Source organism: Syngnathus floridae, chromosome 3, assembly GCF_059516105.1.
Source record: "Syngnathus floridae isolate MCC-2025c chromosome 3, RoL_Sflo_1.0, whole genome shotgun sequence".
Classification (NCBI taxonomy): domain Eukaryota; kingdom Metazoa; phylum Chordata; class Actinopteri; order Syngnathiformes; family Syngnathidae; genus Syngnathus; species Syngnathus floridae.
This window is the reverse complement of record NC_142415.1, coordinates 6,660,898-6,678,295: the sequence shown is the minus strand read 5'-3', so window position 1 is coordinate 6,678,295 and position 17,398 is coordinate 6,660,898. Positions and strand designations below refer to the sequence as shown.

General features: G+C 38.9%; 3 protein-coding genes and 1 long non-coding RNA gene across 7 annotated transcripts in view; 1 reads left to right on the top strand and 3 right to left on the bottom strand.

The window, feature by feature from the left end:
* The window catches only part of wdhd1 (WD repeat and HMG-box DNA binding protein 1), a 29,860-nt gene extending 29,238 nt beyond the window's left edge, over positions 1 to 622 (bottom strand). Inside the window, exons 1-2 of the mRNA XM_088370845.1 lie at positions 505 to 622; positions 201 to 286 (exon numbers count right to left, since the gene is read on the bottom strand). Coding sequence (XP_088226971.1) covers positions 201 to 277 — 77 coding nt within the window. The 5' untranslated portion in view covers positions 278 to 286; positions 505 to 622. The remainder of the gene's footprint in view (positions 1 to 200; positions 287 to 504) is intronic.
* A 3,058-nt stretch (positions 623 to 3,680) lies between these two features.
* On the bottom strand, positions 3,681 to 7,412 carry socs4 (suppressor of cytokine signaling 4). Its single transcript, XM_088371334.1, has 2 exons — positions 7,249 to 7,412; positions 3,681 to 6,541 (listed from the first exon to the last, which is right to left on the bottom strand). Exon 2 carries the CDS (start codon positions 6,519 to 6,521, stop codon positions 5,364 to 5,366), a length of 1,158 nt encoding a protein of 385 aa, XP_088227460.1. The 5' UTR covers positions 6,522 to 6,541; positions 7,249 to 7,412; the 3' UTR covers positions 3,681 to 5,363.
* Positions 7,413 to 10,947: 3,535 nt separating this feature from the next.
* Positions 10,948 to 16,753, bottom strand: LOC148400233 (uncharacterized). Its single transcript, XR_015857448.1, has 3 exons — positions 16,520 to 16,753; positions 14,647 to 14,794; positions 10,948 to 11,100 (listed from the first exon to the last, which is right to left on the bottom strand). It is a non-coding gene; the product is annotated as an uncharacterized LOC148400233 (long non-coding RNA).
* The window catches only part of LOC148400232 (C-myc promoter-binding protein-like), a 36,719-nt gene continuing 35,321 nt past the window's right edge, over positions 16,001 to 17,398 (top strand). For 3 of the 4 annotated variants that reach the window (XM_088370763.1, XM_088370762.1, XM_088370761.1), the window contains exon 1: positions 16,002 to 16,253. The gene's annotated coding sequence lies outside the window, so the exon portion shown is untranslated. Of the gene's footprint in view, positions 16,254 to 17,398 lie in introns of all 4 variants that reach the window. The other variant, XM_088370760.1, reaches the window with a different exon arrangement.

Below are 17,398 nucleotides of genomic sequence, written 5' to 3'. Positions count from 1 at the left end.
AAATGTTGTTAAAATTGAATAATTGGGATTGACAACAAAGCAACAACAAGCAGTAACAGTGCTACATAAATTTGAGACCTGTAGTTAGGTCTAAAAAATATGAAAGCTCAAACAAATGTGTGGAGAAGTTTTCAACTGAGAGTAATGTCACATCGCGTTTGCCGTAATTTTATGTTATAAAATACGTAAAGCTGACTTACTTCCCAGTCTCATCGAAGCAGACTTCTGTGTGTCCCTCCGAATGCCCGTAACGCATTGGCTTCCTTTCACAAGGCATTCTGACAAACTAATAGATGAGAAAAGGAGGAAAACAATCAAAAGCCTGTTGATTTATAGTATAATAGATAGCACGTTACTGTCCATAACATTCAGAGTTAAGCTAACAAAGAAGCCCGGGCTACCAAAAGTCAAGCGAATATACAGCAAATTCGACATAATAAAACCTTATTTAGGATCATCCTTTGATGATCAAACTTTGCCGATTAGCGTTTTCTGGAAACTTACAATTCTGCCGGAAGACTACTCAATGTTGATCTACGACTCCTGAATCTCCCGCGTTTCGTTCTACACAGGAAACAGGCGTCGAAAGTCCCGCCAACTACGGGATGACGTACTATCAGACACGCCTACTTTGTTAAAGACGGAAGTACCAAAAGGTGTTGTTTTTTTAAAAATAAACTTTATTGTAGTTTAGAAAACCAAACTAGACAACAAATATTCTTTGCAGACAATCTACGTATTGCCAGAAGGAGCATCATGTATAGGTCCTAAGTACACATATGAAATATAAATACAATTAAATATAAGGTACAAATATGGAACCGGAAGATTGGAAACACAGTATTTATGTGTAAAACCACTAAACCGCTGCTTGAATGAAAATAATGTATTTTGATGGGATGTTTTACCTCAAAAGTGGATTCTTCTTGGGCAATTCACTTTCACGTCCATAATGAACAAGAAGAGGGAGTTATATTTCTCCAACGAACACAAAAACACTTATTTTAAACAATTAAACTTAAATCATTCAAAATATTCAATCACTTTATCCACATGATGGTTTATAATTGGATCAATGTGCAATTTGAAAGTCATACTTGTCACTGAAGATAACTTCTTGTAATGTAATACAGCTAAACAAACCAGAGTGAATTTTTAACATATTTGTGGATCGTAAATTTATGATAGTTCCAAATATATTTCAGTAAACCAAGATACACCACAAATCATTGAGAATTGGAATTTTTGCAGTCTGTTCTTATGTGATTTAATCTAATGTTCAGACAAAAATTTTCATTTCGTTGATTAATGATTCAAGTCACAATTGACGTGTGTATTGTTGATATATGTACTGTGAAAAGGTCTGAGTAGGCACTACAGATTTTTTTTTCTTCAAATGTAAGAAGTCACACCTGTGTCAACATCGTCCATAATGAATGAATTCTGAGATATTCACTCATCATTTGCAAATACGTTTGTGGTTGTAGAAGCTGGTGAGCATGGTTGCTGTTGAAATGAGCAAATTTCACGTATGTGTCCCTTTTTTTCTTCACATTCACTTGTTTTCGCCTGCAGTTTGGAGTAACTATAATAGTAGCAAGGTATGAGAAATTACTCTTCACCCAAATGTTGTGACCGTTCACAGTCTGTCAAAAGAATTGTTTGTTCCAATAATAGGAATTCTGCCAGCACAAAAGAGATTGCATCTCATTTGAGAGCAACCTGCATGAGATGGGCTGTTTCTGTTTCTATGCATAGGTGAACATGGACCACCGTTTTACACCTGTGGCCCAACAAAAGGGGTCAATCAAATCATCTCCCTGATTCACATGAAATCAAACCCTCCAATTACTACATACTGCTTTGTGATCGCAGATACTTTAGTAGTCATTTAGGGAAACAGAAGATGGAGTAAAAAATATGTCAAAATGAAGAAGATTAACAGTAGAATTACGTCATTTACGTCGTTGCTGTGACGTTCTCGTCCTACCGCGGGCAGATGGAAGAATAGAAGCTCGCTCCCCCTTGGCCCTGTCCAAATACCTGCACTACATGAAGTGTACAGAGTTGACACATTGTCAGGGTTTTCCAGATTATTCTTATCGTATGATTATGTTGGAATGCAACCTGTAATAAATAACCTAGCTATATTAGTTTTATGCTTATGTTGGAATGCAACCTGTGATAAATAACCGAGCTTGTCCCTTCCTACACAAAGTCATAAAACACCCCTTGCTATGTTTTGACTAGAGGTCAAGGGCTTTCTCTATTCAGTCCACTCTTATCCCCACCCTGTTTCTCTTAATAAAAATGCTCTTGCAGGAGCCGAGAGTCAGACCTCCATTCGAACATCGCTGTACGCACAGCGACGAATGGACTCTCCACCTGCAGGTGTCTAAAAGGATTTACTTGTCTCCCATATGGTTCTTGCAAAATAAGTTGGAGTGAGCGAATCTCTAACACACATCACTATTGATGCACAGCTGTACTGGTCAAAGTCCCGCTGCCCTTTCCTGCAGTACATCACAACAAAACCAGACAAGTTTGACATTAAGTTTTGGGTGGCTCGTTATTTGAAATCCAAATACGTTTATTTGCAAGGTCTTCCAAGTGGGGAGACTGTCTGACCATGTGGTGATGAAGCTGATGTGTTATGAATGTGAATGCGCTATGAAATCAACTTACATTTGAAATAATTAGATGTCAGATCAATCAGTGCAAGGACAATCGCACTCCTCTACGATGTTTTGACTGTGACAGATATGTAGAAGGAAAAAATCCGGCTATACTGGCTATGTTCTGAACATTCAGACGCTGAGTGAGTGCTGAAATGCAGGTCACACAAGGACATCTCGCTTTCTAAGTGGTAATTGTAAATATGTTTGAATTCTGTTTTATGATTATTTTTTTTTCTGTATTATGTTTTAAACCGCAAATACAAAGCATTGTGAACAAATTATGCCCAACTGTAGTGCACCAGCAATGAATCAATTTAAATCAGATCGTCTGTTATACTTAAGCTGCGATTGGCTGGCAACCAGTTCAGTGTGTGCCCCACCTAATGCCCGATGACTGCTGGGATAGGCTCCAACTTGCGTGTGACCCTCTTGGGGACAAGCAGTATGGTTAATGGATGGATGGATGGATGTTACCCTTAAGGATAATAAGCCAATAAGCTTTTGTTATACTTGTTTACTGTTTGTCTGTTGTGAGCCATGTCTTGTCACCGTGGGATAGGGGGGAGCGAAATTTCGGTTTCTTTGTGTGTCTTTGGCATGTGGAGAAATTGACAATAAAGCTGACTTTGACTTTGACAAATGTGTTCCGGTTAGAATGACCTTTTCTGGGTTCCCAACAGGGGAATAAGGCAAAATTACTTGAAGTGGGGATGCTAGTGTTAAATTGTCGAGATATATGTTTATTATAGCAAATATTAAATCTAATGGTGCCTACGGGTTTTGCAAAGTGCTGTACAGTATGTATGTACTATATGGTACGATACAATATTGACTATTTCCTGTGCTGGGAAAAGACAACACCATGTGTTGACTCTCCACCCACTCATCACGTTGAGCTGCACCTCAGGGGAGAATTTGATCTGTTCAACAGGAAGTCCTCCGTTGGCAGACAGCTGGGTGTCTAAAAAGTACATCAGTGAAATCTAATAGCATACAGGAACCAACAGAGGACACTTATGCTATGTGCATAAATGTCTGACTGCTGAGTGTTTTAGGTAAAACATATTGGATTAACCAGTCCTCAATGTGCTTACAAAATGCAAAATACATACATTTAAGAAAATCAATAGCATTGGATACTACCTTACACATTCTCATTCATCCCCAGTTACAAATTTTTTAACAAGCACATTTGGAAAAAGAGGGACAAATGGAAAGTTTAGTCACAGCATGAGAAGGCATCAAAAACTATATGACATAAACATTGTAAAATGTGCGTTGCCAAATTAAGCACTCTATTTCACTGTTGCTAATTTATTAATCTTTTGTATTTATATTTTTCCCTTTTAACAGCAGATTGGAAGAGAGATGAGCTGAATGACTCGTGAATTACAGTCCCATTATTTGGGTAGGAAATGGTATTTTTCATGTCCTTGTTTCTGTATTTGCTCCACTGAAGCCCTGAATGTCCTTTGCAGGAGAGCAAGTTGGATTGTTTGAGAGCGAAAGCAGAATTTTCCAAATCATTAGCCTGTCGATCTCTGGCAATGCACAGCAGTTGTCACATAAACAAAATTGTACGTCTTTTACGGCACAAAGCTCAGAAACAGTAATACCACAGAAGCATCATGAATTGCATTTATTTGTTTTGCGTATTAATACGGTGGATATCGTTCAAGATGTGAGGGAGCATGACATTGATTCCCGAGTATTTGAAAAGTAGATATGTCCACCATGTACATGGATTAAACTATTTTATAACTCAACAGGCCCGAAGCATGTTTGAATATCAATTTAAAAAACATGATCGAGGAGAGCCCCTCATGTAACAAGTAGATAGCCAAAAATTGGATGATGTATGACGTCATCTAGTGGCTGTAGAGGATAATGCATTCCCTTTTTTTTCCTTTGCTAGTGATTAAAAAAAAGTATTATAAAAAAAAAATCTATCAATCAGTCAAAAGAGTCCGATACAGATAAAGGTTTAGATCGTTATAATGTTGCCCTCAATTCGCTTCTGAAATATGCCAAAAAATCTACAAGGCACACTCGATCTATAACCACAGTTTCCACTCAAGCCCCGGGAGAGAGATTTGGTTTGGGTTTTGAGAATAGTTAAGATTCAAAAGTACTTCTGCTGAGTGCTACGGCGTAGAGGAGTACCACGTTCAAGCTGATAAATAATGGCAATTAACATCAGAATATTGTTTTGAATCTTGTAAGTACTTTTGTCTTCTGACCCTTTGTTGGCCAGAGGGAATCTGCATCTTTCCAGTTGAAACTTGCAAGATGTCACTGGCTCGTCGGGATTTGCAGCATAATTAGTTTTTCTATTAATTAAGCGTAATGTACATAAAAGAGTTGAAGCAGTTGATTACAGTGGGCTTGTGTTGTGCTCCTACTGGCAGTATTGTTAAGTAGATTACGGATTTCAAATATTTCTGTCAATTTAGACACAATTACTCAACTGAAAATAAAACGTATATTTTTACTCCGATCCTCATTGCTCCTCTGTCAAAAACTGCACTAAGGCAGTTAGTTGTCAAGTTATAATTACCATGAATATTTGAAAATTTGAATATTTGAAAAATACGTTCGGGCCTGAAACAACATGAAACAATTCAATGGAAAAAAAACAACAACATATAGTACATGTAGGGCCAATGTCTCTTTTGCTTTGGATAGTCACACAGCACAAGCCCCTTGACACTTGATGTGATACTGGCCGAGGTAGTTCCTGAGCTGAGAAGGTAGTGGAAGGTTCTTTATCCCCTGGTAGGTGGTGCAGCTGCAGATCACGGCCCTGCACAAGTGCTGCAGGGAGAAGGGAAATGTTCTGGGTAGTGGCTGGGAAAGGAGGGGTTCAAAGAAGAGACAGGTGGCCGGGTCACTGTAGTGTCTCAGCAACCCCGTCACACTGCTATCCCGGTACATGCACGGGTCGCGCACGTCAAAGCTGAAGCGCTTGCCGTTCTCCTCAATGCGTGCATGCAGGGATCGGCTGTACCGTCGAAAGCTGACGGAGAAAAGGAATTCATCCTGAGCGGAATCTCTGAGAAGGAAGGTTCCTTCCGGCTGGCCTTCCAGGAGTTCCTCAGCCTCAAAGCGGTTCAGCACCCCCCAATAGCAGGAGCTGTTGTTTATCTGCAGGAGATCAGGGACCAGTATGTGGCCGTTGCTGTCCTCTATTTGCTCGTGTGGACAAATAGTGTCCCAGTCCTCTTGAGTGAGGCTTCTAGGATCAGGGGAGCAGCAGATCTCCTCCCAGGAGATGTGTGTGGGGGATGGGGTATGTGGTGGGGAGTTGTTGTCTTTCAGGTTAGCCTCCAGGTCCATGTGGGCACCTGAGTGGGTGGCATGGTTTTGAAAAAGGTCCCAACTGTGAGCCAATTCAGATTTGGGGGAGAAGGGGCACTTGTCTTGCATGAGCTCTGATACGTGAATCTTGCGTTTGGACCAGAATAATACAGAGAATGGACGTGAGGCTCCCGCTAGATGGTGATGATGATGGTGGGGATTATGCGAGCGCAAGGGTAAACACTGTCCCACAGCATCCTGGAACTTCTGCCGCAGAGAGCGCCTGGACATGGCCTTTCGGCACACAGCATCAATATCTTCCCCGAGACTGCTACAGCTACACTTTCTCTCTCTTCGCCTCCTCGGACAGGAAGTGGACCGTACCCCAAGTTCCTCTGACCCCTCCGCCTCAAACCCTCCAGGACTGGAACCCTTGCGAGAGTTCCTCAACCGCTTCTTTCCTCGCCAAATGTAACTATCGGCACTCCAACTGCGAAGGCCGCATTTGGGACGAGTGTCCGAGCATCGGGGCTTCTTCTCAGACATGGCTGCTCCCTCTTCTCTCGCTGTCATATAATTGAAATTAGAAAACACATTTCGGAAAAATGAATGATTACTGTACAATTAAATTGCTTACACAACCGAACTGCACTTCTGTTATGAAATCCTATTATTCGTCAAAACCTAAACTTTATTAGCTCATTACCGTTTCACCCTGACTTAAGAATAGCAATCGTACTGCACAGGGCGGCTAATTAAAAACGACAGAGTTTCTACAATAATATCTCTGCCGCAACTGAAAAGAATAAGTGTGCCTGCTAAATGAACAATATAACAACTTACAGCATTTTAGGAAACTACAGTTGATGACTTCTGCTTGTGACCCTAAATCTGGAAGAGGCTAGTCTCTAAAGGATAGTAATCTTGCTTGGAAGATCATCAACTGATAAAGTACAGCACAAATATAGCAATGCATAAGCCTGTCACTCTCTTAATAATTCAAACTCTTTAAATGGTTTTAAATGAACTTTTTAAAATCACTCCTCTGGGTGTCAAAATTCACTTCCTATCCGGCACCCTGGTGATCAAATCAAATCTAAAAATGCTGACAAAAACATCATCTCTTATTACACAATGTAATATAGCACTTGCTTCTAATACTTTTCGTTCATTACTAAGCGCTTCATAAGAAGAACCACTGTGATTTATTTGGTTAGCAATATCTCTGATCAAGCCGTAAGCACCAGTTAAAGTCTCCAAAAGAACAACATACCTTAGAAACAGTGTCACAAATCCAGCTCTTCACCCATGCTAGTTGTCTACACATTAACAGACATGTGTGACCAGCTCGCAACCTCACCGCTTCTGACAGATGGCAGATTGTTGTACATCCTATAACATCACTGTGTCAAATCCCACTGGGGGCAGCAGTTTCCTCCGCTCCATTGTGGTGTCTGAAGTGAAGAGGTGGAGTGGTGTCAAGCTGGAGGAGAGATGGGCGGAGTATTAGAAGAAGGTGAGATAATGAGCTTAGGTTGATACTAGTTGTCTTCTATTTTCTCTATATATTCTTATATATATATATATATATACATACACATATATACGGTGTATATATATATATATATATATATATATATATATATACACCGTAATTTCCGGACTATAAACCGCACCGGACTATAAACCGCACCAGCTAAAATTCAGGGATATTTTAGTTTTTTTCTTACATAGGCCACACCGGACTATAAGCCACACGTGCACATGAGTGTTTTACAAAGAAAGACAGTACACAGAAAGCCGTAAAAATCCATAAATACGCCGCGCCGCCGTTTAAGCCTCAGGGTTCAAAGTAACCTTCTGAATAAAATGCATTAAAAGTTCACATTCATTACAACTTGTTTTAGGTGAGCAAAATGTCAGAAGAATTGAATTCAAATGCTGATTGATTGGGTTTTAATACAATGCAGATGGTCCAAACAGCGCCACTGCTTTGTGTAATCTCTGAGTCACATGGCAGAGTAAGAGAAAGGGTTTAGAGCCCTTTGACGCAGGTCACCGAGCGTGCATTCCTCCTAAAGCTCATAATAGTCACAAGCAACACAGCCAGAATAAGCAGGAGCCATAGTAATGTTTCAAAATAGTATTTTTGTTGTTGTTTTTTTCTTCAAGATACCGCACAACAGTGGTCCACAGCCTTTTTACGAGTGTATAAAAGTGATCAAGTCATCACAAAAATCACGAAAAAAATCTTATATAAGCCGCACCTGCCTATAAGCCGCAGGGTTCAAAATTTTGGAAAAAAGTCGTGGCTTATAGTCCGGAAATTACGGTATATTTATTTATTTATTTATTTATTTATTTATTTATTTATTTATTTTTTTTTTTTTTGGGTGGTCATGATGGTGGTTGAACTTGTGCCCCAGAGCAGACAGGCCTAGTCTTTCTGCAGGAGAGTCACAACTGTTGGTTATTCATCAGATTTACCAGCAGCCTGTTTAGACTTATTACCTGCTTAGAAGTTCAATTAATTATTTAGTTGAATAGGGGAAACAAAATAGCTTCTAACAGGCTTCACTTAGTGACTGAATTATCATTTGGTTTCTCATTTAAAATGCCAAGCAAGTGCTACTGACAAAACACGTGTCATTCATGGTGAACCATCTACAAACACAGAATGACTTTCGGGTGAATATATGTAATTCATGAAACAAATCTGTCAGACACAAAATATTACTGCTATTAGTTTTGTGTGTGTGTGCGCGCGTAAAAGAAACCCATCAATAAATCTATACCAAGTCTGATATATCTGATTATGTCGTGACACTCAACTTCCTCTTAACTGAATATTTAATGCACTTTGCATTACCACAGTGGCCAGATAGATGACAACTGTATTTGTTCTTGCAATCAACCTAATCAATTCCATACGGAATCTATGATACCTTCAGGAACTAGAATTACATCCGGTCAGTCAATACAGGTCAAGTCAAGTGTGACTTGTTCCCTAAACATATCGTCCCATTATTAGCACGCTTTGTGCTGCCAGTCACAGAATACAATTCCATCTTGTACAAAACTGCAACCCACAGTCCACAGACAAATGGAAATGGACTCTCCTCCTCACAATGTAATCTCAGTAAGTGTCCAAAGATCATAGCGCAAAGTTTAGTCCAGTTGAAGAACCAGTTGGTGATATCCTTCGGCCCATTAACCTGCTGCAGCCAGGACTCGACCGGGGGGGTCATATTAATCCACATTACAGAGGCATCGATCTCATGTGCAGCATGGATGATATTAGTTTTCATGAATAATAGATGCAAATCCGACTCAATGGAGACTACTCTGCTTCATTTTTTTTTTTTATATGAACTTTATTTCAGATTACATTGATAATGGGCTTGTAGGGGGTGCAACTACAAAATACATTATGGCAGGTTGTTTTCATTTTTCATCTCAAATCAAATGTTTTCTAATCTCAACTCATATTTGGTTTGTCATTTACAGGACATTTGTCATGCATTTTTGGAAGGCAGGTTACATGAATTCCATTTGATTTGGCCAGTCGGCCAGAACCCTTGTTATGTAATAGTATATGCTGTATTATATACCATTTTAAACAAACTTCCCAGTAGGGTCATTCAAAATAATTTTGAACAAATGACCATGCATTTGCAGGTTCTGGGTGATACTTTACTTTAACCGCAAATGAAAAAAACAGACTCTATGTTAATATCCCTTCATGTTGCTTGACAACATCTGGATGTAGTTAATGATGTTTGGTGATTTCATCCCTTTAAATCCAGTCAAGCAGTGACCCTCCCTTTAGTTTCTTTTCTGTTAACTGAGGTCATCAGGTTTATAATCTCAGTTGTAACACTACTAATACAGTAGTTGTTGTCACTACTATACTCAAATTTATGTTCAATTTGTGTTTATTTCATATAAGTATCTACTGTTACAAAGTGTGTTTGCGAGAGAGAGAGAGAGAGAGAGAGAGAGAGAGAGAGAGAGAGAGAGAGAGAGAGAGAGAGATGCAGAATTCTAATGTGAATTGCATAGATGGTAAATTGAATCAGTACAGAGTCTGGCTCCACGGATCTCATTTGTTTCCATTGATCTTTATCCGAAGACTCCACTGACAAAACAGGCAGTGCTGCACCTCTCACTGTAGAGAAACGGGGTCACATTACATGCACCAAGAGAAGTATTCCACCTTTATTCATCAGTGTAGAAACCTGAGAAGTGTGTCATAATGTAACCTCATTGTATTCTCTTTATAAAAATGTCTTGCTTTGTAGAACATCATGGCGTCAATTATGATTATGGTTTATTTTTTGGTTACATATTCATAATAGTTGCTCATCCTATGTGGGTTCTGTTTGGTTTTCAATTTAATTATACTTAAAGGCTGACTGTGGTCCAAATGTGATTGTTCCATTGTTAATTTATCACACATCTCAATTTTATCACTGCTTGACATCATTCGTTCTGGTAAACAAAATACTCATATTAAAGTCAAGAACAAATCAACAGTGGAATGCAATTAAATGAGTGAGTATGGTTGCTGAGGAAATTAAAAAAAAGTATTTTATAGGATTTAACTCACACAATTCTATTAATTGATGGAAAACACCATGATGTTTCCTATGAAATATATAGCAAGCTGCCCTTCAGGCTTTAAAGGAAGCTTTGATACTGATGAAGATAGATGAGGAGTGACGGTGATAACAATAATAGAATTTCCAGTGGGCGCTGCTGTTTAATTTTAGTTTTACATTTTAGTTTTTATCAAAAAAAATAAAAAAAGGAATTAACATATGCATTGTTAGGTTGAGGAAGACATGGAGAGAGAGAGAGAGAGAGAGAGAGAGAGAGAGAGAGAGAGAGAGAGAGAGAGGAGAGAGAGAGAGAGAGAGAGAGAGAGAGAGAGAGAGAGAGAGAGAGAGAGAGAGAGAGAGAGAGAGAGAGAGAGAGAGAGAGAGAGAGAGAGAGAGAGAGACCTTGATCGGAATGAGCAGAGATGACAGTAAGGGGAGTGGACAACATCATGTGGAACTTCCTCTGCATTTAGTAAACTGTGTACAATATCTTGATATCCTGCTCAGCCTGGCAAACTCCAGATCTGGAAAAAAAGTGAAGGGAAAGGATACCATTCAATGTTTTCCATCTTCCTTTTAAACATTTAACATTATAATTGTATTAATTTGTATTCTATATTGTGTCACATATAAAAACTAGGGTTAAGGTGTGTCAGGCAGGGAAAGGCATATGTATGAATTTACCAAGATGCTTATTTTTATAGTTGTCTTCAATTGTACCAGACTGTTCAAAGATCCGTGTAGAATAATTAAACTGTGGAATAATCATCCGACATGGACATGTGAGCTGCTGTATTGACTTTTGTGGTATTATTCATGTCTCCATCTTTTCTGCTGCCCGTAAGTATCCAGAGCAGTCGTTCCCCTCCGTCACATTAAAGACTGTAACCCAAGCCAAGGCCAGTCACTCAAATGGAAAACCCTTATACTCTATACTCCCTTAGATATAGAGAATACTTCGGTGACTGATAGGGTGTGGCATTGTGTTACATTTCAGTCTATCTGGGACATTTTTAGCCCTCAAGATAGCTGATGTGCAGTTATGTTGTCCAGCATTGTTCATGATATGTATTAGTGAAGAATTACAAATTGTATACATATATACATATACAGTTTGCAAATGGGCTGTTTTTATTTATTACATCCGTTGGGGCGGGACAAACCAAACAAGGTAATGGGTGTTGCCAAACGAAAATCCGAGTATTAAAAATGAATCCGCCATGTTTAAGACAAATCCGCTTTGTATATTACTTGGTGAGACTTTTGTAGTCCAAACAACTCAAGGATGCCAAAGTGGAGAGATCAAAATGTTCCAATGTTGGATGCATCAATGCTGCAAACCTCAAGCTTTAATTATGAACTCTTGATTCATGGTTCCTATTTTTCTTGTATTACAGGTCGCAACCCAAATATTCATGATCTTAACGTGACTTGAGTTATGCCGTGCATGAAAGCGTTCATCTCTTTGCTGACATACAATCCTTGGCAGCCTTTCAGTCTCCCATTACACTACTTTATTGGTCTGATCACATCCTGTGTGTTTGCTGACCTCTAATGCATGCAAAAATACTAGGTGGGGTGTCTCTGATGATTTTGTATTTCTTCAGACGAGCTGTGTGAACATTCATGAAGCTGAATAAAAAAAATCAATAGCGGAGACTGGAGAGAAGAAAATTCCAGTAACTGCATGAGTGTGTGCACTCAATAGGCAACTTCCGTATGTCAAACAACAGATCGCTTTTAGCGGCAGATTTATTTCACCTAACTTCACTATGTTTTGTAGCAGTTGTTATCGTCGTGTTTAACTCATTGAAATGTAACTTTGTCTTCCAGGATGATAACTACGTTTGGACTGACGGCACGGTTGAGGATTTTTTTCACTTTGATGTCGGATATGGAGAGCCCAATCGTACTTCGGGTGACTGTGTACTGATGTTGGCGACAAGTGATAAAATCATTTAAGTACATGAGTTTCATATGAATATAATGCTGTAATACGTAAACTAGACTTTTAAAAGTAACTGTAGACTGACTACTAATTTTGAAACAGTACCTAGTAAAATACCTAAAGTGCCTTTATTGTCCTCAGAACTGAGAGAATCGCTGGTCTAAAACCTGTTTGACGATGACAGAGCAATGGTAATACGAAATTACTTTTTTATGATCAGGTTAGGGTATGTTACGTGTTTATGTTCTGATTGTGGGTTTGGTCTGATGTGCAATGAGAACGTTCCATCACTGCCAACTCAACATATAAAAAGAATTGTCATCATTGATATTGTCAGTGTCAAACATCACGACGACATCCTACTTTTCACATTCAATTGCACATGGCTTTTTCAATGTTTACTACTTTGGTTTTTCATTTCTCTTCTTCAATACAGAACTTCTGTGTTCTATGAATGCGTGTACCATTTGTTTTCATACTTACAGATAGAAAAAAAAGACTGATTTTGACTGTTACATATTCACAAACAGTCTCAATCATCATTTACGTAGTAGTTTTTCAAAAACAATATTGTTTTCAATATAGATTTCAACTCCACCACCTATTTTATTGCTTCTGCATCTGTAAACATATCTATATTCATCAAGGTGGAAACTCGTTGACTCCGTTTTTTTTTTTTAATCCACATTTAATCCACGTTTTCGATATTGCAATGATGTCGAGAAGTTTGTCTAATGTCTTAACATAGTCCCGTATTTTTCGAAGTTGGCATTTAATTCCTGCTGTTGAAGTGGATTATGGACAGTTTTCTTTCCTTATTGTGAAGTTATTAAATTGATCTTCCAAGTAGTACCCACATTTGTCTCAGTTTGCGTATTTCTCCAGTTCATCCATCGTTTTGATCAGTATTGGTTTGGTGTTTTCTGGGGATGATCCTTCCGGCTTACCGAACATTTTACAATTTGTAGTCCAAGTGCTTTGTATTTTCCCTTCCTTTTCAGTTGGCAAGCTCTCCATGCAATGGTTGCAATTTGCTTGTTGAGAATTTCGTTAATGTCAACATTTGATGCTGTTTCAGTCGAGCAATTTTGTGCTTAATGCTTATAAATCTCAGTAGTACCTACCACACGGTTTTCACTCACCCTACCTCCAGTTGCCGCCCTTTTGGGCAGGAGTCAGTAGAAATTCACATTTGCCTTGTCCAGCAATATATTTTTTGATGTAATTAATTTTATATTATTGGTCGATATCTTCTGTTGGTGAGAATTTCTATCAGCTGGTGCTAGGTGCCGCCATAATCAACAATAACTGAATCATTCGCAATGCTACTTTAAGACCCGTAAAACTCTATTACAATCATCTATTCCAGGGCACGGAGAATTGTTTAGATATCTGAGGACATATGTTGTGGTGAGTGTTTGATGGTATAGTGGAAGAACAGCCGAAACATTGAAGTTTCTTCTTAGCATCATTTATTCAAATACCGAAGTTTGTTTATAGTTATTTTGTGTTAAAACCATCGTAGAAGGGAATGGCGCTACCCATCGTATCAGTGTATGTCTATTCCAATCACTTTGCATCAATCTATTATTCTGAAATCGATATGCCTTGATTTGATGAGCACGGTGACAAATAAGGTTTTAGGACCTGCCCACCAAATTTTGTTGGGCGAGTGTGTTTAAAGTAAAATCATGACACAATGCAACATGTACCATGAAAATGATTAATTAATACAGGAAACATTTAACTAATAATACATCCATTACATTTTTTGATGATACATGTAATTATTTAATGGCTCATTTATTTATTTATTTGATGTATTATATATTTCAGAAATGAATGAAGTGTTTCATTAATTATTAACATTTTAAATTAACTGTTTCATAGTATATTCATTCTGTTATTTATTGATGATTACTTAATTATTTTTTTATGGTTTATTTTTTTATTTACCATGTGCTACAGTACACTTCCAGGAATCATTTTAGCTTCCATTTGAGAGCATTTGCGTTTGACCACCAGCAGATAGCACCAAAGAAGCATACATTATCATATATTCTATTTTATCTCGGGGACTAATTATTACTGACTTCAAATGTTTATTCATGAAAATACCTACATATATAAGGTGGCACATGGAACACTGGTTAGAACGTCTGCTTCACAGTTAGGAGGGTGCGGATTCGATTCCACCTCCGGCCCTTCCTGTGCGGATTTCGCATGTTCTACCCGTGCCTGCGTGGGTTTTCTCCGGGCACTCCGGTTTCCTGCCACATCACAAAAAACAAGCATGGTAGACTGATTGAGCATTCTAAATTGCCCCTCGGTGCGAGTACGGATGGTTGTTTGTCTCTGCGTGCCCTGTGATTGGCTGGCAATCGGTTCAGGGTGTCCCCCGCCTACTGCCTGATGACTGCTGGGATAGGCTCCAGCACGCCTGTGACCCCCGTGGGGACTAGCGGACGGAAAACCAAACAATTTATTTATTTATTTATTTATTTATTTATTTATTTATTTTATTTGTCACACTTCAATACTGCATAATTTGTGTACACTTTGAAACAGACAACATTTGAATGAGTTTCAGAAAGATTTTTGTCAAATGAAGACGACAACTACTATTGTGGCGGATAGTGTTCCCACACAGTGATATGGACTTACAGGATTCTGGAGTGGACTATCCTGAAGATCTGCCTGACTGTGTGGGAACACTACGTCAACTCAACACCCCTAGTGACGAAATAAACTACCTAACAGCCATGTGCTTTACAGTTTTATTTTATTTTGCTCATGTAGACAAACTTAACTTGAAAACACTTAGTATTTTCAACTACAAATGTAAATCAATATCTGAAGTAATTCAAAGAAATGAAGATAAGACTCAATCTATTACACCAGACTGCATATTAAATTCACAATGCTTCATCATTCATTCTCCTTTTATGCCTGTTTGTATTTTCAATAATGAATGCTTGGCATGTTAAGAAAATACAGCAAATTGCAGGTCCACCTTATTGCATGAAGTAAAAGCAAGTATGACCTATAAAAGGGCCAGATTGTCAGAATAAGATAGGCCAGAAGCTCTAGTTGTTAGACTGGCACAAAATGCAATACTCATTCACCATACTTATTTTTGCAACCAACATCATCAAACAATTCTGTCAAATTCGACCATGGGAATATCTTACTTCTAACCTCATGTCCCAATTGTTTCCCCCCACCTGATAATTCACCAAGATGAAGCTCGCAACCAATTAAGAGCTTTAGACTTCATCTCTATTTGCGTTTTTTGTTGTTGTTGTTGTTGTTCTGTGAAATACGTTGTCAACCGTGGGTTGTAGTTTGTTCTTCACTTACATATAAAAGAAACAATTTGTGCTGGAATTAGAGATGAATTTCCAAATTCAATGCTGACGGAATAAGGCCATCGCAGGTGTGTCTGCGTGCGCATATGTGCCGCGGCTGTGTACGTGCGCGTGCACGCGCCGGGTAGCGGATTTTACCCATCTCAAGCAAAATGGCGACTGAGCGGACAGCCGACCCGGCTCGGCGCGGTGACTGACAGGGGAGGCAATACGTTTCACTCGACCAGACTCAAAACAGTCACGTTGTGAGACGACTGGATAAACGCATGAAACGATGGCTACCACATAAATGCAGTAGCACCGGTAGATGACACCCGACGAAGCTGCGCCTGGAAGACTAAAAATAACGTTTCCAACTGGGGTAAGTAGGGAATGATGAACGTAGTTAGTCGAAGTGCAGCTGCTGCCCTTTTTCTTCAACAGAATTGCTCTAAAGCGTAGGACCGAGCCCTCGCTCACACTGTCACCATCTTTGCCTTCTCCCATTTGCCTGTCACGGCTCGAGACTGAATTTTGTCATTCTCGCGGAAGATGTAACCCGTGTCGTGCTCTCTTTCCTCGCTACCTTCCTACAATGTGTGCCACAGGTTGTTGCAACCCACGCCAGTTGTCGAGTGCTGAGATCACCTGAGCTGGTAGCGGTGAATTTAAGTAACATTGCCGTCACCCCATATGGCGCCATCGCCGATGTGTTATTTAACCCCCGAATACGTTGTGGTATATTGCTATAAATACATCAAAACACTGTGTAACCCCCCCTCAGCTTCAGGTTATCTTGGGGTGACGGTGTTAGAAATCCATCTCTTGTTCTGTTAGAAGAATCAGTGAGCAAGGAGCTTCTGAGTCCTGTGTAGTCATTTAGTGTAAAAGGCTGCCTGTGGGGCTAAATAACTTTCATTCTTTATAGACTTAAACTTGTCTTAGACAGCGTCCCTTGATAATTCAGTAATAAAGGAGCCTTGTTGTTGAGTACTGTAGTTGTTTTGGAACTTGGCTTTGACATTAGGCATACCTTATAAATACATAAATACATATGCTACCGTAATTTCCAGACTATAAATCCGACTTCTTGCACAGGTTTTGAACCCTGCGACTTATAGTCTGGTGCGGCTCATCTACGGATTTTTCGTGATTTTTATGATATTGTAAAATTATTTGTTTGGTAATAGAAATGAGGACATTTAATTTGAAACACCTGCGATTTATAGTCCTGTGTGGACTATATAAATATTATATGTATATATATATATATATACATATTATATTTATATATGTGTGTGTGTATATATATATATATATATATATATATATATATATATATATATATATATATATATATATATATATATATATATATATATATATGTGTGTGTGTCTGTGTGTGTGTCTGTGTGTGTGTCTGTGTGTGCACGTGCGTGCACGTGCGTGCGTGAGTGTGAACAAAACAGGATTTCCCCCTAATATTAGCTGGTGCATCTTATAGTCCAAAAATTACGGTATATATTC